At 43.9% G+C, this 24,341-nt stretch overlaps 1 protein-coding gene across 1 annotated transcript in view; it reads left to right on the top strand.

The window, feature by feature from the left end:
- Window positions 1-20,687, top strand: part of nr0b1 (nuclear receptor subfamily 0, group B, member 1) — a 112,477-nt gene extending 91,790 nt beyond the window's left edge. Inside the window, exon 2 of the mRNA XM_063049909.1 lies at window positions 20,351-20,687. Coding sequence (XP_062905979.1) covers window positions 20,351-20,520 — 170 coding nt within the window. The 3' untranslated portion in view covers window positions 20,521-20,687. The remainder of the gene's footprint in view (window positions 1-20,350) is intronic.
- The last annotated feature ends 3,654 nt before the right edge of the window (window positions 20,688-24,341 follow it).

Here is a 24,341-nt window from a genome sequence, read left to right as displayed (position 1 = left end):
AGGAGCCGAGAAGTAATATTGCAGCTATATAGGACCCTGGTCAGATCCCACTTGGAGTACTGTGCTCAGTTCTGGTCACCTCACTACAGGAAGGATGTGAAAACCATAGAAAGGGTGCAGAGGAGATTTACAAGGATGTTGCTTGGATTGGGGAGCATGCCTTATGAGAATAAGTTGAGTGAACTTGGCCTTTTCTCCTTGGAGCGATGGAGGATGAGAAGTGACCTGATAGAGGTGTATAAGACAATGAGAGGCATTGATCATGTGGATAGTCAGAGCCTCTTTCCCAGGGCTGAAATGGCTAGCACGAGAGGGCACAGTTTTAAGGTGCTTGGAGGTAGGTACAGAGGAGATGTCCGTAGTAGGTTTTGTACTCAGAGAGTGGTGAGAGCGTGGAATGGGCTGCCGGCGATGGTAGTGGAGGCGGATATGATAGGGTCTTTTAAGAGACTCCTGGATAGATACATGGACCTTAGAAAAATAGAAGGCTATGGGTAAGCCTAGGTAATTTCTAAGGTAAGGACATGTTCGGCATAGCTTTGTGAGCCGAAGGGCCTGTATTGTGCTGTAAGTTTTCTATATTCCATGTAAATTACTACACCTTTGATGATGATCTTTGTATCTTCACTGGACTCAGTAGTAGTACCAGAAGGTTGGAGGGTTGTAAATGTTATTCCTTTGTTCAAAAAAGGTAATAGGGATAATCCTGAGAATTATAAACCAGTAAAATTAACATCAGTGGTGGGCAAACTATTGAAGAGCATTCTTAGAGACAGGATTTACATCCAAGCATTTGGAAAAGCATAGTCAGCTTGGCTTTGTGAGGGGCAGGTGGTGCTTCATGAGACTGCCTGAATTATTTGAGAAAGTGACAAAACAAATTGAAGAAGTGATTGTGGTGTATATGAATTTTAGTAAGTTGTTCAACATGTTTAGGGAAATTCTAGGCAGTCTCTTGAGTAGGTTACATGGTCGGCACAACATTGTGGGCCGAAGGGCCTGTAATCTGCTGTAAATTTCTATGTTCTATTTATCCATGGTAGGCTCATTCAAGAAGTCAGGAGGCATGAGATCCAGGGAAACTTGACTGCTTTGATTCAGAATTGGCTCAACCACAGAAGGCAGAGGGTTGTTATAGATGGAGGATATTCTGCCTGGAATCTGATAATCAGTGATGTTCCACAAGGACGTGTTCTGGGACCCCTGTTCTTTGTGATTTTCATAAATGACTTGGATGAGGAAATGGAAGGGTGGATTAGTAAATTTGCAGATGACACGAAGGTTGAAGGAGCTGTGGATATTGTAGAACATTATCAGAGGTTATAAAGGGACATTAATAAGATACAGAGCTGGGCTGAGAAGTGGCAGATGTTCAATCTGGAAAAGTGTGAGGTGATACAATCTGGAAGGTCAAACTTGAAGGCAGAGTACAAAGTGAACGGCAGGACTCTGAACAATGTGGAGGAACAGAGGGACCTTGGGGTGGATGTCCAGAGATCCCTCAAAGTTGCCACACAAATTGATTGGGTGATGAAGAAGGCACATGGTGTGTTGATCTTCATTAGTCAGGGGATTGAATTCAAGTACCACAAGGTATTGTTGCAGATCTAGAAAACTCTGGTTATTGAAGTCAATACACTTGGAGAATTGTGTTCACTTCTCATTGCCTCATTATAGGAAGAATATGGAAACTTTAGAGAGGGTGCAGAGGAGATTTACCAGGATGCTGCCTGGACTAGAGAGCATATGAGTTTTTGGTTTGGTGTGAAGGAGGATGAGATGTGAGTTGATAGAGTTGTATAAGTTGATAACAGGCATTGATAGAGTGGACAGCCAACACCTTTTACCAAGGATGGAAGTGGCTAATACTTCTGAAGTGATTATAGGAGAGTATAGGGGGCATGTTGGAGATTTCTTTAAGTAGAGTGTAGTCTGTATATGAATAGTGGTAGGGCATACATTAGGGCATTTAGGAGACTGTTAGATATGCACATGGATGAAAGGAAATTGGAGGGCTATGCAGGAGGGAAGCATTAGATTGATCTTGGAATTGGTTAAAAGATTGGCACAACATCATAGACCAAAGGCCCCTGTATTGTGCTGTAATGTTCTATGTCCCAACACGGATCCTAGTTCACACTGACCACAAAGCACCCATTTGTGCTAATTCAACTCTAATCCCAATTATCTTCCCATTTTCTCATCAATTACCACCCAGGATTTTCCAACTCTTCTAAACTCTAGGTGCAATTTACAGTGGGCAATTAACAAACCAACAAATACAGTGAATTGCACATGGAGACACAATAGACTGCAGATGCTGGAACCTTGAGCAACACACCAAGCACAGGGAATGAAGGGGGCCATTTCTGATTGGCTGCTGGTGACTGTTAGTGTCCTGAGGGAGTCAGCGCTGGGACCCCTTCTTTTCACATTATATTCAATGATTTGGATGGCGGAGATTTTGTGGTCAAGTTTGTGAATGATATGAACATGAATGTACGTGGAGGGGCAGGTAATTTTGAGGAAGTAGGGTGTCTGCAGAATGACTTAGACAGATTAAGAGAATGGGCAAAGTAGTGGCAGATAGAATATAGTACAGGGAAGTGTATGGCCATGCAATTTGGTAGGAGGGATAAAGGCATAGACTGTTTACTAAATGGGGAGAAAATTCAAAAATCAGAGGTGCAAAGAGACTTGGGAGCCCTTGTGCAGGATTACCTAAAGGTTAAAGTTGCAGGTTGAGTTAATGGTAAGGAAGGCAAACGCAATATTGGTATTCAAATCGAGGGGACTAGAACATAAGATCAAGGATGTAATGTTGAGGTTTTATAAGACATGTGTCAGACTGCACTTGGAATAATGTGAGCAGTCTTGGCCCCTTATCGAAGAAAAGATGTGCAGGCATTGGAGAGGATCTAGAGAAGATTCACAAGAATGGTTCTGGGAATGAAGGGGTTAAAGTATAAGGAGCATTTGATGGCTCTGAGTCTGTACGTGCTGGATTTTAGAAGAATAGGAGAATCTCATTGAATATTGAAAGGCCTAGATAGAGTGGATGTGGAGAGGATGTTTCCAATAGTGAGGGAGTCTAGAACCAGAGGACATAGCCTCAGGATAGCAGATCATACATTTAGAATAGAGATGAGGGAGAATTTCTTTAGCCAGAGGGTGGTGAATCTGTGAAATTCATTGCCACAGATGGCTATGGAGGCCAAGTCATTTCGTATACTTAAAGCAGAAACTGTTTGGTTCTGCATTAGTTAGGACATCAAAAGTTATGGGGAGAAGGCAGGAGAATGGGATCGAGAGGATTATTAAATCAGCTATGATTGAATGGCAGAGCAGACTCGATAGGCCAAATGGCTTAATTATGCTCCTATATTTTATGTCTTATGTTCTCACTGGAGGAACACAGCAGGTCAGGCAGGTTTATTTAGAGGGAAACGGATCATTGTCATTTTGGATCGTAACATTTAATCTTATCCAGATAACGGGTATAGACCTGAAATGTCATCTGTTCATTTCCCTCCATAAATGCCACTCGAGGAAATCAGAACACTCAGAGGGAAAATATGTAAGCTCCATGCACACAGCACCTGAGGTCAGAACTGAACCTGGGTTCACTAGAGATGTGTGGCCGCAGCCCTGCTAGCTGTGGTACTCTTTTATCCATACGTATGTGATGTGAAAGATTAAGCCATATTCCAAATTCACAGAAATCACCAGCCTTGTGAACTGTCATAAAATATAGCAAGTTAGTCATGAAGGTGATAACCCCTGTCAGGAAACCAATATGCTGACTAATTAGTTGCCTGCAGTTCATTCAAGGCAAACCTGGGACAGAAAAGAAGGATAAGCATTGTGTGCGTGGGTCCCCAGAAAGAGCTTAAAATTATGTATATTCAGGGATTCAATAAAGAGCATAATTAAGCAGCTGTCAAAATAAGAAACACAAGGGATTTTGCAGATGCTGGAGATCTTGAGCAACACACACACATTGCTGGAAGAACTCAGCAAGTCAGGCAACATCCCTAGAGGGGAATAAACAGTCGACGCTTTGGGCCAAGACATTTCATCAAGGACTATCCTCCTGGGCACCCATAAGATAGTGTGGATTATCAGCAATGAGGTAAAAGTGTCCTTTTGGCCTGGAGTACCCTTCATTCCACTACTACTACTGAGCTAGGGGTCAATAGGTGGCACTATAGTGTAGTGGATAGCATAACTCTATTACAGCACCAGTGCACTGGGTTCAATTCTGCTGCTATCTATAAGGAATTTCAGTAATATTGCAAATATATTGATTGATTAGGCATTCATTGATGTCTACATAATGCATTGTTGGTTATATGTAAAAATACATAAATGGCATATGTCATTACGCTGCTACGTCAGACATGCACACTTTGCTTAAAATTAGAACAAATGTATATGATTTATTTTCTGGCTCTGTGTTTTTATTGAGTGAATTGGGCGGAGAAGCATACAGTTTGCTTTGAAGTTTGACTAGCCGACCAGACCAGCTGAAATCATGAAAGTAATGCAGGAACATTTAGAACCAAAAACCATTGCTGATTGCAGAATGCTTTAGCAGAAATAAAAGGAAGGGGAGTCTATTTCAGCGTACGTGTCTGAATTGAAGAGATTATCTGAGCATTGTCAGTTCAGTGATAGGCTTTATGATGCACCAAGGGATTGTTTAGTTTGTGCAATCTTACATGAAAGCATTCAGAAATTACTCCTAACTGAAGCACAACTGAAAATGCTGTATCAATGGAAACAGCAGACAGAGATGCAACTGAATTGCAGTTAAGAATGAAAGTGAGTGCGAACAAAAGTGCAGAGCTTAAACCGAAAGCAAACAAGTTTTGTTACTGTTGTGGCAGGGGATTACATTCATCAGACTAATGCAGATCTAAAGGTGCAACTTGCAGGAAATGCCACAAAGTAGGACACATACAAAGAGCATGACAGGTAGACAAAAGCTAATCGACTGCAGAGGGAAGCAATAAAGATAAAACGTCAAGCTGGAGTTTCAAAATGAGCAGTAGTCTGCATGGTGTTAATGAAAAATATGATAATGATGAGAGTGACACAGGACTATGTAGCCTTGAGATTTACAATGTGGAAACTAACCATAGACAAGCAATAGGGCTTACACCAGAATGAACAGCAAATTAATTAAAATGGAATTGAACACTGACTTGGCTGTTTCAGACATTCCAGAAAACGAGTTTGAACAGCATTTCAAATATATTGAACTGAAGCCTGTAGATATCCAACTGGGAACTGTTACTGGAGAAAAGATAATTTCTGTGGGAATGACGTTTGTAATTATTATTAATTACTATAAATTGCACATTGCACATTTAGAGGGAGACGTAACGTAAAGATTTTTACTCCTCAGGCATATGAAGGATGTAAGAAATAAAGTCAATTCAATTCAGTTTAATGAAATGCAACTACCATCAAGCCACATTGTTTTGTATGTGATAAAACAGGAGGGTCAGCATTGTGGAGATTTGATTGGCTGAGACAACTACAACTTGCTTGGAGATCCATCCACCAGCTGCATGCCACATCCTCTTCAATAGACGCAACTGAAAGCAAATTATTGGAAGGTACTAAATGATGCCACAGCAGTGTTCAAAGATGGCATTGGAAAACTCAAGCATATCAAGAGTAAAATAGTGTTAAATGAAAATGCCACACCCAAGTTTTACAAAGCTTGTCTGGTTCCTGATACCATCCATGATAAAGTGAACTCGATTGCCTGAAGTCTGAAGGAATTCCTTCCAAGTTTGAATGGAACCCATGGGCAATGCCAGTGGTCCCAGTAGTAAAGAAGAATAGGTCTGTCAGGGTCTGTGGTGCTTTTAAGGTCACCATCAACCCAGTACTGAAAGTAGATCAATACCCTCTGCCCAGGATAAATGATATCTTTGCAAATGTTCTGGAGGAAAGCACTTTAGCAAATTGGACTTAGCTGAGGACTATGTACAGAAGGAGATGGAAGAAGAGTCCAAAGTGTTTCTCTCCATAAGTACACACAAAGGGCTTTATTGTTATTTTTGGAGTAGCATCTGCACCTGCATTCTGGCAGGAAGCTACAGATCAGGAGCTGCAAGGCTGCCCTGGCACTCAGTGTTAGTTGGATGATATCATTTTTACTGGTAAGGATGACAGGGAACTGGCTGGGTTGAGTTGTTCTCCGATCTTGGCAACCCATTTGCAAACATTTCGTCACCATATAAAGAGAAAAAATGCTTGCAAATGGATTGCCAAAATCGGAGGACCACAACTCAACCTACCATCAACCCCCCCAAGCCTCACATTTTCTGAGTTATTTCCGGTGATACGGAATATCTCCAAAGTCTCAAAACACTGTTAAAAGGATTAGAAGCTTATAGCTTCGGAGCATGACACAAGTGTGAATTCTTTAAACCAAACATCAGTTATTGGTTTTCACACTATTCATGCACAAGCATGACGCAAGTGTGCTGAGAAAATTCAAGCAGTGGTGGATGTCCCAAGGCCAAAGGACTTGTTACCATTATGGACTTTCTTAGGATTTGACAATTACTATAACAGGTTGCTGCCAAACCTGGCTACTTATTACTACAGATCAGTCTGAAATGGTAATGGACAAAGCGGTCTGAGGTGGCTTTCCAAAAGACAAAGGAAATGGTGATGTCAAACACTATACCCACATATCATGATCCACATCATCCAGTGAAGCTTTCCTGTGATGCTTTGCCTTATGGTATAGGTGCACTTATGTCGGAGTTGGAGGATTGGGAAGTTTTTAAAAACCAATAGAAGACAACGAAAAGGCCACTTAGAAGGAGCTTTGACCAGAAGCCATCGGAGGTTTGCAGAAGAGGGGACTTCAATCAGGTTCACTGGCCGAGGATAAAAGGCAGCGGCAGGTCACGGCAGTGTAATAAAGCTTTGACCAGCGACCAAGCAGTGTCTGGGATTGAATAGTGAGAACAAATTAAAGGAAGGCAGAGTCAAGTGCAGCGGCTGTCAAAGTGGTGGTCTTAAGGCTTTAGCTCTTCAAGACTGCAGCAAAAAGAGGCTCCACTCAGAGAAAGCCAAGGAAAGAAACGCTCCAGTTTTTTTTTTCCTATGCTTATTTATAACTGCTCAGCTCGGATAGTAGAGATGCCAGGTAGGATAGTGAAAATTTCCTCTTGCAGGATGTGGGCAGGCAGAGAGACCTCCAGTGTCCCTAACAACTACAACAGCGAGAAGTGCATCCAGCTGCAGTGTCTAACAAACCATGTTAAGGATTTGGAGCTGGAACTGGCTGAACTGCAGATCATTCGGGAGGCTGAGGGGCTGATAGATAGGGCATAAGGAGAGGTAGTTACACCCAAGGTGCAGGACACAGGAAACTAGGTGACACTCAGGAAGGAGAAAGGGGTTAAGGAGCCAGTGCAGAGAACCCCTGTGGCGATTCTCCTCAACAACAGTTACAGTGTATCACTTTGGATAACATTGGGGGGGGGGGGGCTTTGACCTAACAGAAGAAAGTCACAGTGGTTGGGTCTCTGTGACTCAAAAGGGAAGGGGGAGAAGAGGCACACTGTGGTGATAGGGGATTCATTAGGGGAACGGAGGGGAACGGACAGGAGGTTCTGTGGGTAAGAATGAGATTCCCAGATGGTATGTTGCCCCCTGGCTGCCAGGGTCCAGGATATCTTGGATCAAGTCTTCAGCATTCTTAAGTGAGAGGGTGAACAGCCAGAGGTCGTGATCCATGTAGATACCAGTACCATGGGAAGGACGAGTGACAAGGGTCTGCATAGGGAGTTCAGGGAGTTAGGTGCTAAGTTAAAGGGCAGGACACCCAGGGTTGTGATCTCAGGATTGCTACCCATGCCACGTGCTAGTGAAGCTAGAACTATGAAGGTTTTACAGTTTAATATGTGATTAAGGAGTTGGTGTAGGAGGGAGGGCATAAGATTTTTGGATCACTGGGCTCCCTTCCAGGGAAGGTGGGACCTGTACAGAAGGGACGGTTTGCACCTGACCTGCAGGGGGACTAATATCCTAGTGGGGAAGTTTGTTTATGCTGCACAGTGGGGTTAAAACTAGGGTTGCAGGGTGATGACAACAAGAGTGTCAGAACAGTTAGTGGAGAGGTTGTAAAGGCAGATGTTGGTAAGACATCAGACAAAGTTAAACATAGAACAGTACAGCACAGTACAGACCCTTTGGCCCACAATGTGCCGACCCTTAAACACTGCCTCCCATATAACCCCCCACCTTAAATTCCTCCATATATCTGTCTAGTAGTCTCTTAAATTTCACTGGTGTATCTGCCTCTACCACTGACTCAGGCAGTGCATTCCACGCACCAAGTTAGGAATCAAAAGGTTGAGCATGGTGCGACTTCTGTCCTGAGCTGCATATATTTCAACGCAAGAAATATCGTGGAAAAGGTAGATAATAGAGCTGAAGATGAAGTAGCTGGTTTACAAACAGAGGCAATGTGCAGTGAGGAGGGGCTGTTGATAGGGCAAATTTGAAGTCAACAGGATGAGTTCCAACAGCCAAAATTGAAAAGGGTGAATACGGGACAGAAGGTATTGTATCTGAATGCGCACAGTATACAGAATACGGTGGATGAACCTGCAGCACAGTTGCAGGTTGGCAGGTTTAGATGCAGCAGGCATCATGGAATCATGGCTGAAAGACTATAGCTAGGAGCTTAATGTCTAAGGATAAACATTGTATCGAAAGGATAGGCAGGAAGGCAGAGAGGACCGTGTGTTCTTTTGGTAAAAAATGAAATCAAATCCTTTAGAAAGATATGACATAGGGTCAGAAGGTGTTGAATTATTATGGGTAGAGCTAAGGAACTCGTAAAAAAAAAAACCCTCATGGGAGTTGTATACATACCCCCAAACAGTAGTAAGGATGTGGCCTACAGATTACAATGGGAGAAAGAAAATGCATGCCAAAAGGGCAATGTTACAATAGTCATGGGGGACTCCAATATGCAGGTAGGTTGGGAAAATCAGTTTGGTGCTGGATCACAGGAGGGGGAATTTCTAGAGTGCCTACAAGATGGCGTTTTAGAGCAGCTCCTGGTTGAGCCCACTGAAGGATCAGCTGTTCTGGATTGGGCATTGTGCAATGAACCAGATTTAATTATAGAGGACTTAAGGTAAAAGAACCCTTATGGGTGAGTGATCGTAATATGATTGAATTCACCATGAAATTTGAGAAGGAGAAGCTAAAGTCAGGTGTATCAGTATTACAGTAAAGGGAATTACAGAGGCGCCTACCAGCCTTCTCCTTCCCACCCTGAAGCACCTTCAATTACTCCAAAAGACTGAGGTTTGGTAAAATACTGAAAGGCTTTTATTCGCTGTACAATATGACCTCCACAGTGAGTGTCTGCCCCCGGACTGAGGGGGAGGGGCAAGGCGAACACCTTTATACAGGAATCTGTGGGAGGAGCCACAGGGGCAGTCAGCAGAGGGGTGTGTCCAGACAGGTAACCGAGTTACAACATATATACATGGTTTACCACACACCCTCCCCCCACCTTCTTTATAGGGCCTCTGCCCTTTCCCTCTTCAGTCCTGACGAAGGGTTCCGGCCTGAAACTTTGACTGATCATTTCCACAGATGCTGCTCGACCTGCTGAATTCCTCCAGCGTTTTGTGAGTGTTACAGAGGCATGAGAGAGGAGCTGGCAAGAATTGATCGGAAGAGAACACTAGCATGGATGGAGACAGAGCAGCAATGGCTGGAATTTCAGGAAGCAAATTGGAAGGCATATGATATATACATTGCAAAGAGGAAAAATTATTCTTAAGGCAAGATGGCACAACTGTGGCTAACAAGGGAAGTCAAAGCTAAAATAAAAGTCAAAGTTAGGGCATATAATAAAGCAAAAATTAGTGGGAAACATAGAAACATAGAAAATAGGTGCAGGAGTAGGGCATTCGGCCCTTTGAGCCTGCACCGCCATTCAGTATGATCATGGCTGATCATCCAACTGAGAACCCTGTACCTGCTTTCTCTCCGTACCCGCTGATCCCTTTAGCCACAAGAACCATATCTAACTCCCTCTTAAATATAGCCAATGAACTGGCCTCGAATGTTTCCTGTGGCAGAGAATTCCACAGATTCACCACTCTCTGTGTGAAGAAGTTTTTCCTCATCTCGGTCCTAAAAGGCTTCCCCTTTATCCTTAAACTGTGACCCCTCGTTCTGGACTTCCCCAACATCGGGAACAATCTTCCTGCATCTAGCCTGTCCAATCCCTTTAGGATTTTATACGTTTCAATAAGATCCCCCCTCAATCTTCTAAATTCCAGCGAGTATAAGTCTAGTTGATCCAGTCTTTCATCATATGAAAGTCCTGCCATCCCAAGAATCAATCTGGTGAACCTTCTTTGTACTCACTCTATGGCAAGAATGTCTTTCCTCAGATTAGGGGACCAAAACTGCACACAATACTCCAGGACTGGTCTCACCAAGGCCTTGTACAACTGCAGTAGTACCTCCCTGCTCCTGTACTTGAATCCTCTTGCTATGAATGCCAGCATACCATTCGCCTTTTTCACCACCTGCTGCACCTGCATGCCCACTTTCAATGACTGGTGTATAATGACACCCAGGTCTCGTTGCACCTCCCCTTTTCCTAATCGGCCACCATTCAAATAATAATCTGTTTTCCTGTTTTTGCCACCAAAGTGGATAACTTCACATTTATCCACATTAAATTGCATCTGCCATGAATTTGCCCACTCACCTAACCTATCCAAGTCACCCTGCATCCTCTTAACATCCTCCTCACAGCTAACACTGCCGACCAGCTTCGTGTCATCTGCAAACTTGGAGATTTAATTCCCTCGAAAGTCATTAATATATATTGTAAACAACTGGGGTCCCAGCACTGAGCCTTGCGGTACCCCACTAGTCACTGCCTGCCATTCTGAAAAGGTCCCGTTTATTCCCACTCTTTGCTTTCTGTCTGCCAACTAATTCTCTATCCACATCAATACCATACCCCCAATACCGTGTACTTTAAGTTTGCACACTAATCTCCTGTGTGGGACCTTGTCGAAAGCCTTTTGAAATTGCAAGTATACCACAACCACTGGTTCTCCCCTATCCACTCTACTAGTTACATCCTCAAAAAGTTCTATGAGATTCATCAGACATAATTTTCCTTTCACAAATCCATGCTGACTTTGTCCGATGATTTCACTGCTTTCCAAATGTGTTGTTATCACATCTTTGATAACTGACTCTAGCATTTTCCCCACCACCGATGTTAGGCTAACCGGTCTATAATTCCCTGGTTTCTCTCTCCCTCCTTTTTCAAAAAGTGGGGTTACTTTAGTTACCCTCCAGTCCTCAGGAACTAGTCCAGAATCTAAAGAGTTTTGAAAAATTATCACTAATGCATCCACTATTTCTTGGGTTACTTCCTTAAGCACTCTGGGATGCAGACCATCAGGCCCTGGGGATTTATCTGCCTTTAATCCCTTCAATTTACCTAACACCACTTCCCTACTAACATGTATTTCCCTCAGTTCCTCCATCTCACTAGATCCTCGGTCCCCTACTATTTCCGGAAGATTATTTATGTCCTCCTTAGTGAAGACAGAACCAAAGTAGTTATTCAATTGGTCTGCCATGTCCTTGCTCCCCATGATCAATTCACCTGTTTCTGACTGTAAGGGACCTACATTTATCTTAACCAATCTTTTTCTTTTCACATATCTATAAAAGCTTTTACAGTCAGTTTTTATGTTCCCTGCCAGTTTCCTCTCATAATCTTTTTTCCCTTTCCTAATTAAGCCCTTTGTCCTCCTTTGCTGGACTCTGAATTTCTCCCAGTACTCAGGCGAGCCGCTTTTTCTGGCTAATTTGTATGTTTCTTCTTTGGAATTGATACTATCCCTAATTTCCCTTGTCAGCCACGGGTGCACTACCTTCCCTGGTTTAATCTTTTGCCAAACTGGGATGAACAATTGTTGTAGTTCATCCATGTGATCTTTAAATGCTTGCCATTGCATATCCACCGTCAACCCTTTAAGTATTATTTGCCTGTCTATCTTAGCTAATTCATGTCTCATACCTTCAAAGTTACCCTTCGTTTTTGAATTTACTATGTCACTCTCCATCTTAATGAAGAATTCCACCATATTATGGTCACTCTTACCCAAGGGGCCTCTCATGACAAGATTGCTAATTACCCCCTCCTCATTGCTCAATACCCAGTCTAGAATGGCCTGCTCTCTAGTTGGTTCCTCGACATGTTGGTTCAGAAAACCAACATTCCATACATTCCAAGAAATACTCTTCCTCAGCACCCTTACCAATTTGATTTCTGCCCCTTAGTGCTATGCAGTTCTACCCATATCGATTCCACATCCTCCCGGCTAATGTCCTTCCTTTCCATTGCGTTAATCTCCCCTCTAACCAGCAATGCCACCTCCTTTTCTTTCATGTCTATCCCTCCTGAATATTGAATATCCCTGAACGTTGAGCTCCCATCCTTGCTCACCCTGGAGCCATGTCTCTGTGATCCCAACTATATCATATTCATTAATAACAATCTGCACTTTTAGTTCATCCACCTTGTTACAAATGCTCCTTGCATTGACACACAAACCCTTCAGGCTCTCTTTTACACTCTTAGCCCTTATACAATTATGTTGAAAAGTGGCCCTTTTTGATTTTTGCCCTGGATTTGCCGGCCTGCCACTTTTACTTTTCACCTTACTACTTTTTGCTTCTACCCTCATTTTACACCCCTCTGTCTCTCTGCACTTGTTCCCATCCCCCTGCCACATTAGTTTAAATTCTCCTGAACAACAGTAGCAAATGCTCCCCCTAGGACATTGGTTCCAGTCCAGCCCAGGTGCAGACCGTCCTGTTTGTACCGGTCCCACCTCCTCCAGAACTGGTTCCAATGCCCCAGAAATTTGAATCCCTCCCCCTTGCACCATTTTTCAAGCCATGTATTCATCTGATATATCCTCCTATTTCTACTCTGACTAGCACGTGGCACTGGTAGTAATCCAGAGATTATTACCTTTGTTGTCCTACTTTTTAGTTTATCTCCTAACTCCCTAAATTCACCTTATAGGAGCTCATCCCATTTTTTACCCACATCATTGGTACCTATGTGCACCACGACCACTGGCTGTTCACCCTCCCACTCCAGAATGTCCTGCAGCCACTCAGAGACATCCTTGACCCTTGCACCAGGGAGGCAACATACCCTCCTGGAGTCTCGTTTGTGGCCGCAGAAACGCCTATCTATTCCCCTTACAATTGAATCCCCTATCACTATAGCTCTCCCACTCCTTTTCCTTCCCTCCTGTGCCGCAGAGCCACCCATGGTGCCATGAACTCGGCTGCTGTTGCCTTCCCCTGATGAGACATCTCCCCCAACAGTATATCTGTTTAGGAGGGAGATGACCTCAGGGGACTCCTGCACTACCTGCCTACTGCTACGCTGTTTAGTGGCCACCCATTCCCTTTCTGCCTGTGTAGGCTTTACCTGCGGTGTGGCCAACTCACTGAACATGCTACTCATGACTTTCTCAGCATCACGGATGCTCCAGTATGAATCCAATCACAGCTCCAGCCGCTCAATGCGGTCTGCCAGAAGCTGCAGCTGGACACATTTCCTGCACACATAGTCGTCAGGGACACTGGAAGTATCCCTGATTTCCCACATGCTGCAGGATGAACAAACCACAGGGCCAATCTCAGCTGTCATGACCTACCCAATACGCTACAGCCTTGCCGCCTTCCTTGCTTCAAATAAAATACCGCTGCAGAACGTTCTCGTAAACAGAGAGGCAGATGATAGGTGGAGCACAATGAGACACAGGTGGCAGCAATACAGGTAATAATGAGAAAAAGATGAGCAACTGAGTACTCAGTAATACAAGGGCCAGAGTAGAGCAGGAGTGCGGACAGGAGCACATGGCAATACAAAACCACAGACTGCTAGCTAGGGGGATCCACACAAAAAGACAGAGTTCAACTGGAGGTATTGACAAAATGTCACTCCATTCAAGCAGGGAGAGAGGCAGGAAACTATAGGCCAGTTAGGCTGACCTCAGTGGTTGGAATTATTAAGAATGGGGTCTTAGGTTACTTGGAGGCACATGATAAAATAGGTCATAGTCAACATGGGTTCCTCAAGGGAAAATCTTGCCTGACAAATCTATTGGAATTCTTTGAAGAAATAACAAGCAGAATAGACAAAGGAGAATTGGTTGATGTTCTGTACTTGGATTTTCAAAAGATCTTTGACAAAATGCCACATAAGAGGCTGCTTAACAAGCTATGAGCCCGTGGTGTTACAGGAAAGATTCTAGCATGGATGAAACAGTGGCTGATTGTCAGGAAACATAGAGTAGGAATAAAAGAAGACTTTTTCAGGCTGGCTGCAGGTGTCCAGTGGTCTGTGTTGCGACTGATTCTCTTTATGTTATACGCCAATGATTCGAATGATGGCTTTTTTGCAAATTTTGCAGATTAAATAAAGGCAGGTGGAGTAGAAAGACTGCAGAAGGACTGAGACATATTAGGAGCATGGGCAAAGAAATGGCAGATGGAATGCAGTGTTGGGAAGTGAATAGTCATGTACTTTTGTAGAAGAGATTAATTCTTCAAAGAATTCCAACAGATTTGTCAGGCAAAATTTTTCCTTGCCAAAGTCAGTTTCCTCTTGGTGCTCTGGTTTCCTCCCACATTCCAAAGACATACTGAATCATAGGTTAATTGATCATATGGGTATAATTGGGCAGTGTGGGCTTGTTGGGCCAAAATGACTTTTACCACTATATTTCTAAATAAATAAAAATTGTGGCTCACTACATGTTGTCTATAACAGACTGATTTTAAAATGAAGTACAGGTGTCCCCGATTTTCAAACGTTCGCTTTACAAAACCTCACTGTTACGACAGACCTACATTAGTACCCTGTTTTCGCTTTCAGAAGGTGTTTTCACTGTTACGAAGAAAGGCAGCGCGCAATAAAAAATCAGCACGCGATAAAAGGCAGCGCGTGCCCCGAGTAGCCGCTGTGCCCCGGATTCGGAACAGCATTGCTGAAACACGTTGTATTGAGCAGCCGTTAGCAAGATGAGTTCTAAGGTGCCGGAAAAGCCTGAAATAGTAAAGTTGTTACACTTAGCGTAAAACTAGACATAATTAAGCGTTTCGATCGTGGTGAACGAAGGAAGGACAAAGTGAGTTTGGCTTGTGGAAGTTGACGAAAATGATGTTGAAGAGGTTTTGGCATCCCATGACCAAGAACTGATAGATGAAGAGCTGATGCAATTGGAAGAGGAAAGGATAACAATCGAAACCGAATGCAGAAAGTGAAGAAACTGCATGAGATTTTCGCTGCAATGATAAAGTACGACTTTAATTTTGAAAGGGTACGTCGGTTTTGGGGATATTTGCAGGATGGTTTGAGTGCTTACATACAACTGTATGATAGAAAAATGCGTGAAGCTCAGCAGTCAAGCAAGCCTTCCACATCAGCCACAGCAGACAACAAACCTCGACCTTCGACATCGAGGCAGGCAGTCATAGGAGAAGATGAGCTGCCTGCTCTGTTTGCCGATGAGATGACACCCCCGTGTCCCACCACCTGAGCACCCGGGCCCCGGACAGATACTGTACCGATTCACGAAGAGCGCAGCGGTAGCCGGGAGGCACACAGCACATATTTAAGAAAAAAGCCGAAATAAACATGCTAATTAATTAGGTGCTGCCTAGTACATAATTGTCGGCCCAGATCAGAGGTGATGCAATTGGCAATCGCCTCTGATCTGCACCGACATTTACGTGCCGGGCAGCACCTAATTAATTAGCATGTTTATTTCGGCTTTTTTCTTAAAGATGTGCTGGGTGCCTCCCAGCTACCGCCTGCATTCTTCGCGGCAATGTATCAGGTCGGTGGCCCGGAGGGTGGGGGGCACTGCACCACCCCAACCTGCGACGACTCAGTCTAACACACCATCATCAGTGTGCTCGGCGCTGTTATCCCAATTCCAGTAAGTGATACTACACTGTACATACATTATTTCTACTTTATATAGGCTGTGTATTTTTATGTGTTATTTGGTAGATTTGGCAGCTTCATAGTTTAAAGGTTACTGGAGAGCGCGTTTATGCCAACAGCGCTTGCGTGAGATTTTCTGCCGAGAGCGCTTGCGTGAGATTTTCGCTACGGAGATCTGTGCAGGCAATCGTTGTAGAGAAGTATTTCTACTTCATATAGGCTGTGTATTTATCATATCATTCCTGCTGTTACTGTTATTTTAGGTTTTATGTGTTATTTGGCATGATTTGGTAGGTTATTTTTGGGTCTGCAAACGCTCACAAAATTTTCCCACATAAATAAATGGTAATTGCTTCTTCGCTTTACGACATTTCGGCTTACGAACCGTTTCATATGAACGCTCTACCTTCGGATGGCAGGGGAAACCTGTACGTCCCTAGTGAAGTACAGGTCACCATACATTCTAAAATTAAAAGAAATTCAGATGCTAGCAATCTGAAATAAAAAGAATTAGCTGGAGACACTTGATGGCTGGGTTGGCTTTTGTCAGTAGAACATGGCTCCATACCCCATCACCACCTTGATCCAAACAAGGACCATAGATCTGAATTTCCAGTGAGTGACTGTTCTTGATCTTGTGTGATCTGGGAAAACAGAAATTAATAAAAGAGAAAATGGTCCAATCTTCACAGTCACATCCTGAACAAAGGAAAATTGTCAAGGCTGCAGGATGTCAAACAACCCAGAAAATCAGTTCCAGAGTTCCTCATATCAACCATTTTCAAATGTTTCATCAATAACTTTTGCTCAAGCATAAAGTCAGAAAATTCCCATTTTCAACAATTACAGCTGAAATCTGCAGCCACAGAGACTGCAGTAAGTAGCATTGATTCACCCCATTTAAGTGAAATAACGATTTAGGAACTGGCAGTCTATGGACTCCAGAACTCCCAGGGAGTGAGTGCAGCAACTGGAGGCTCAGGAGAGGTCTCCATTGTCTCGAAAAACGTACCTGTTTGGGCAGACTCCAGGGAAATCGGAAGTGCAGGGTCCTAAGGCCACTATACTCTTAGATAGTGCACAGTCTCTGAAAAATAAAACTGAAGACCTCAGAGCAAGACCGCAGTACCAGAAGGACATCAGGGACTGTTGTGTACTTTACTTCACAGAGACAAATCTCACCCCCAGTATATAGGACACATTAGTCCACCCCAAGGTTTTATCTCCATGGACCACACAGCAGCATCAAGTAAAGGCAGAGGCTGTGGTGCTTGCTTAATGATCAACTCATTGTGGTGCATAGACATGGCGATCTGCATTATCCCTGCTCCATCAACACAGAAGCTTTGGCAGTCAAGTATCATCTGGGTAACCTACCTGGGGAATTCTCTGTCAGCGGTGTGGATTCCACCACTGGCAGACATCAGGCTGGCACTGGAGAAACTGAGCATTGTGATCAAGTTAATGAGATGATGTGCCCTGTTGTCTTCTCAATCATCATGGGGGACTTCAACCAAACCAACTTGGAGGGGTCTCAGACAAACTACCACCAAGGTGTCACTGGAGGAACCAGAGGAGCGAACACACTCAGTCATTGTTACACCATAGTCAGGAACGCTGACTGTGCCATCTGGAACCCATACTTTGGCAAGTCCGATCACCTGGCTGTACTTCCACTCCTGACATATAGAAAGAGACTAAAGATGGCAAAGTTACATTCGAGAGAAGTAGAGGGACATTTTCAGGACTGCTTTGAATCAGTGAACTGGACCATATTCAGGGATTCATCTTTGGCTCTGAATGCCACAGCCATCACTGTCTTCATCAAGACCTGTCTGGACAAGTGTGTGCGTTTGAGAACATATTGACTCTTCCCAAACCAGAAGCCATGAATGAACCAGGAGATTTCCAGTCTGCTGAGGGCTAAATTTGTGTTTGTTTGATAACCAAAAATCCTACAAGAATTCCAGGTATGACTATGGAAGTTCATTTTAGGATCAGAAAGGCCATTCTGAGTGAAGCTAGAGACAGAATCAGATGCACAACAGCTATGGCAAAATTTGCATTCTATTATTTCCTATGAAGTGAAATAAAACAGCATAAATGGCAGCAATGCTTCACTCCCTGATGGAATTATCACTTTTTCTGCACACTTTAAAAGGGCGAGTGACATCAGACCTGTGTGAATCTCCACAGTATCTGATGACCCTTCAGGAAGGGAAAATAGGTGAAACACACCCAAGTCTTATTGAATGAACAGTGGGGACAGCTTCATTTTCCTGGGCATCTGATGACCCTGTGATCTCTGTGTCAGGGGCTGATGTTGGAACATCCTTCAGGAGGGTGACCCCTTGCAAGGCATCGGGCCTCAATGGTGTACCTGGCTGGTTACTGAAAACCTGTGCTGATCAAATGGCTGGAGTATTCATTGTTAACCTTTTATTGCTGTGCTCTGAGGTTCTCGCCTTCTTTAAAATGGCTACAGTCGTACTGGTACCAAGAAAAGCGGGGTGAGCTGCCTGAATGGTTATTGACCAACGGCAGTCACATCTTCCATAATGAAGTGTTTTGAGAGATTAGTTATGACTAGAGTTATCTCGTGCCTGAGCAGGTCTCACCTGCTGCATTTCGCCTTTCGCCAAAATACATCTACAGTGATGCAATCTCACTGGTTCTCCAATCTGCTTTAGAGCACTTAGTCAACTGCAAGACATACCTGAGGCTGCTGTTTATCAAATATCGCTTGGTATTAAACAGCACTTTTCCCTCTGTATTAATAACAAAGCTTCAAATCCTGGGTCTCAGTACCTCCTTCTGGAACCAGATTTTTGACTTCCTAATTGGGAGACCACAGTCAGTAATAATCGGTAATAACATCTCTTCCTCATTGAATATCAATGCAGGTACACCTTACGGATGCTTAGCTCACTGCTCTATTCTCTCCGCACTCATGACTCTTCAGCTAAGCACATCAAATATTATGTGTAAATTTTCTGATTGCATCACTGTTGTTGGGAGAATCACCGGTTGCGATGCGGTGGTATAAAGGAGTGAGATAGATCAGCTAGTTGAGTGGTGTTACAATAATAATGCCGACAAGGCCAAAGAACTGATTATGGACTTCAGGAAGGGAAAATAGGTGAAACACACCCAAGTCTTATTGAATGAACAGTGGGGACTGCTTCATTTTCCTGGACATTAATGTTTCAGAAGATTTATCCTGGGCTTAATGCATTGATGCAATCCTGAACATGGTACGTTGGCTGCTCTACTTAATTAGGCATTTCGGGAGATTTGGCATTTCATCAAAGACTCTTGCAAGTTTCAACAAATGAATGGTGGAGAACATTCCAGCAGGTTGTTTAAGAGTTTGGTATGGAAGCTTTAGTGCACAGGACCATAAGAGTCTGCAGAGGTTTATAGAATTAGTCAGCTCCATCACAACTCTTCCCATCACTGAGGACATCTCCAAGAGGGGGTTGCTTCAAGAAAGCATTGATTATTAAGGACCCTCACCAGATCTCCAACGCATTTTCAATCTGAGTCTCAGCCTGGAAAGGGTCCTGACTGTGTGGAAAACATTATGTATGGTCCCAGTACCCAAGGAGGGCTAATCAAAAGTCTTGAATGACTACTGTCCAGTGGCCCTGACCTCACACATCATGAAGACCCTAGAAAGGCTGGTCCTGGCTCACCTTTGACCCCTGGTCAGATCAGCCCTTGATCCCCTGCAGTTTGCCTATCAGGAGCACATTGGAGTCGACGATGCTGTCATCTATCTGCTGAACAGAGCCTACTCCCAATTGGATAAGCAGGCAGCACTGTGAGGATCATGTTTTTTGAATTCTCAAGTGGCTTCAATACCATAGAGCTCTCATTGCTGAGGGAAAAGTTCCATTGAGTGCAGGTTGGCACTTCCATTGTATCCTGGATAATGGACTACCTGGCTGACAGACCACAGTTTGTAAACAGCAGCTTCAGAGCTGTGTATCAGGCATGGCTATAAGCAGCACTGGGGCTCCACAGGGAACTGTGTTGGCTCCCTTCCTGTTCACCCAGTATACCTTGGACTTTAGAATCAACACTGAGTTATGTCATCTGCAGAAACTCTCTGATGACTCAGCACTAGTTGAGGGTACAAAGGGAGGATGGGAGGATGAATACAGGGTCCTGGTGGGTGGAGCATAGTCATAATGGCGCTAAATGGCAACTCCTTTGCTTGCATCTTTGGAAACAGCTTTATTTCTATCTTTGATATCTCTTTTTTTCCCTTTCAAGGTTCTTTTGAAGACCCTGACCTGGAGTTATACTCTGACGCTTTGTGGGAATGGGACCCGCTCTCAGGGCCTCATGACTGTCCGTTTTCTGATATCCCAAGGATGCGGCCTGCAAGACTAGCATGCCTTCAGGATGCTGGATTTTCATGGCTCTGGAGACAGACTGATTGAAGGCTGATGCCCCTGACTGAGGTGTTGTGGAGAACACTGAACATCGGGAGCAGCAGGCTAATACTGGCTGGGTGCCCAGAGACCTGAGCTTTCTGGGCACAGAGCTCGGAAAAAGTGATGTAACAGGCTTTTAACACCATAAATCAGTGAGTTGTTTGTTATGTCTCCCCTCTCCCTGAGAAACAGAGACACCTCTTTTTCCCTTATTTGAGAGAGAGAGAGAGAGAGAGCCTGTGGCATGTCACATTACCTGGTGAATGAGTACTCTTTGGGGTACTGCAAGTCTGTGTCTTTATCGATGCTTTGCTGCACGCTTGAGTGCTCAGTGGAGAGTGCTGATGTTTTTTGGCTGGAGGTGGGGGGGTCGTTGCTTTGCTGTTGCTTATGTGTGGGAGGGGGGAGCTGGGGGTGGTCTTTGGGGTTCTAACGTTTAACTGTCATTCATTATTTGGCACACTCTGTTTTTCATGGATGTTTGTAAAGAAAAAGAATTTGAGGATGTATATTGTACACATTTCTCTGACATTAAATGTACCTGTTGAACCTGTTAGTGGAGGACTTTGTCAAGTGGTGCAAGCTGAATCATCTGCAGCTCGACATCAGTCAGACAAAGGAGATGGTGATGGACTTTAGGAAGACAAAGCTTGCACTGCCCCTTGTCACTATCGATAGTGAGGTCGTGGATGTGATGAGGACCTACAAGTACCTGGGGGTGCACCTGGATGACAGACTTGAGTCCAGCGGCTGTGTACAAGAAGGGCCAGAGTCACCTCTACTTCCTGAGAAGACTGAGGTCCTTTGGAGTATGCAGGTCTCTCCTTCACATGTTCCACCAGTCTGTTGTTGCTGGTACAATCTTCTATATGGTGGTGTGTTGGAGCAATGGCATCAACACAGGTGATGCCAACAGGCTCAATAAATTGATTAGAAAGGCTAGCTCTGTTTAGGAGTCAAACTGGACACACTCGAGGCTGTGGTAGAACAAAGAACCCTATGGAAAATCCTGGCAATTCTGGACAATGTTTCTCACTCTCTGCGTGCCACCTTGCCTGAACAGAGGAGCACTTTTAATAATAGACTAAGACAACTGCGTTGCTCCAAAGAGCACTATATGAGGTCATTCTTACCCCCGGCCATTAGGCTCTATAGTGAGTCAACCTATAATCAGGGAGGTGATGACCCTCCTCCTGTTAGATTGCTTAAGGTAACTTTTTTTCTTTCTTACTTCTTTTCTAATATTTGTATATTATATATCTGTGCATTTGTAATGCTACTGTAACACGGTTATTTCCTTTGGCAGCAATATAGTATCTATCCATCTATCTATTTATCTATTAAGAACATGCCCTCTTCTCATTGCTACCGTCAGGGACGAGAGACAGGAGCTTAAAGGCTCATACTCAGTGTTTTAGGAATAGCATCTTCCCCTCCATCTGAATAGTCCGCGAACCCATAAACGCTATCTCACTATTCCTTTTTATTTGCACTATTTATTTATTTTTGTTATTTATAGATTTAATAGATTATTTATAAATTTTAATGTCTGTGCACTGTACTGCTGCCTCAAAACAACATATTTCACATCATATACAAGATTCAAGATCAACATACCGAGGGTGTGCTGGGGTCAGCCTGCAAGAGTCACCACACATTCTAGCACCAAGTGTTGCAATGAGCAAATGGTATGAACCCAAGTGCAGGACACAGGCACGGAGATTGAGTTAGGATGCTTATGCAGACGTGAACGTTGAACAGCAAACAGCAGGGATCTTAACACAGAGCCTTGACGCAGAGAGATGGAGTTTCATAGGTAAACCTTGAAACTGGAGCAAAACCCAGAACACACTGTCCTGAGCGGCCAGGAAACGTTAATTACCACACAGGCAAAACCAATGATTTGGCAACTAGTGGTTGTAATGCTGGGGTTCTTATGCTGCAGGTCCTGATTGAAACCGGGTGTGTCGTCATCAAAGAGAATTAGGAGCAAATGGGAAATTAACGGTTGGAGTCATGGCACAATCAAAGGAAATTAGAAGAAAATAGGGCATTAATGATCAGGACCATGACACCAACAAAGCATACCCACAATGCTTAGCAGAACAACACAGAACAACAAGTAACAAAACAACAACAGTAAAATAAGCCCTGCTCCTCCCGCTCACCCACACGCATACATAGAATCCTCCAACTCCAGGACAAGCCGTTTTCAGTCTTAATTCCGATTCTGATTGAGAAGGGGGATATTTGCTCATGTTCTGTCCCATTCACAACACCAGTGCAAATGAGACAGTCCATGTCCATGCAGCATGGCCTGTAAAACATTTGGGTATGGACTGGAAGGTGGGAAGAAACATTCACATCACAGAGGTGCTGGCCATTGGCTGTGGAGTCATACAGCATGGAAACAGCTAGTTCAGCCCACCCTGCCTACAGCACCCAGCAGGTAACCATCCACATTAATCCCACCTTCCACCACATAACATGTAGCCTCCTATGCATAGGTGGTTTAAGTAATCATCTAAATACTTCTTCAGTGCAGTCAGCAGCTCTGTTTCCACCATTACCTCAGGCAGTGCACTTCAGGTACTTACCACTCCCTCGGAGAAAAAAGGTCTCTTTGGATTCCTAAATCTCTTACCCATCACCTAAAATCTATGTCTTCTATTTTAATGTACCCTCAAGTGGGAGAAAATTTTCCTGCAGTCTATCTCATCTATACCCTTGATAAGTTTGTCATCCCACCCCCTTAACCTTCTCTGCTCCAGGGTGAACAGACCTGGTCTTTCCAGCTACTCCTCATTAATGAAATATTGATCCCAGGCAACGTGCTGGTGAATCTCCTCTGCACCTTTGCAGTGACATAACATTCTTTCTATTGTGTGGGGATTTAAACTGCATGCAGTACTTCAGGTGAGGTTGGACTAATGTTTTATAACATTGGAGCATAACCTTCCTAATCTTGTATTCATTGCCACCACTAATGAAGACCAGAATCCCAAATGCCTCCTTAACCATGTTACAGACCTGTACAGCCATCATGAAAGATCTTCCCATATACACCAAAATCCCACTGTTCCTCAATACTCCCTCGGATCCTACTATGGATCCTACCTCCCTTGGACTCTACCATGGTCCATGCACTTGCCTCATTAATGCTCCCAACATACTTCATCTCACATTTACATGGATTGTATTCCAGATGCCATTTCTCAGCCCACTTCACGACACATGGATATCACTTCGTAGCCTGATAACCTTCCTCAGTATCAAAAACTCCATCACCTGTGAACTTACTGAATATGCGCCCTACTTTCACATCCAAAATCATTCACACACATTACAAACAGCGAGGGTCCCTGCACCAAACCTTATGAAACACCATTTGCAACAGGCGTCCAAGAGGCCCTAGCACCACCCTCAGTCTCCTATTGCCAGGCCCATTTTGGATCCAATTTATCCTGGATATCCATGAGACATACTTTATGGAAATTTCCCATGTGGGACTGGGAAAGTATAATTATCTTGCATTGACGTTAAATGGAATTACCATTGCCAAGTTTCCCGTCGTCCATATCCTGTGGGTTACAAGTATCCTGAAACTCAACTGGAACAGCTACATATGGCTACAATAGCATGCCATTATGGTTCCTGCCTTAGCTGCTGAGAGCCTGGGATCTTCCAGTAACCACATAGCACAAGTCAAGAGTGTGATGGCGACAACAATTAAGAAGTTCAATATTATCAAGGGTAGTGTCCACAGTACGTATACAAAATAACTGCAGTTACTCACCCAGGCTCTCCAGCAGCACCTCCCAAACTCA

The sequence above is a fragment of the Mobula hypostoma genome, chromosome 6, assembly GCF_963921235.1.
Source record: "Mobula hypostoma chromosome 6, sMobHyp1.1, whole genome shotgun sequence".
In the NCBI taxonomy this organism is placed as follows: Eukaryota; Metazoa; Chordata; class Chondrichthyes; order Myliobatiformes; family Myliobatidae; genus Mobula; species Mobula hypostoma.
Note: the sequence above shows the minus strand (reverse complement) of the source record. Positions and strands in the feature narration are given on the sequence as shown.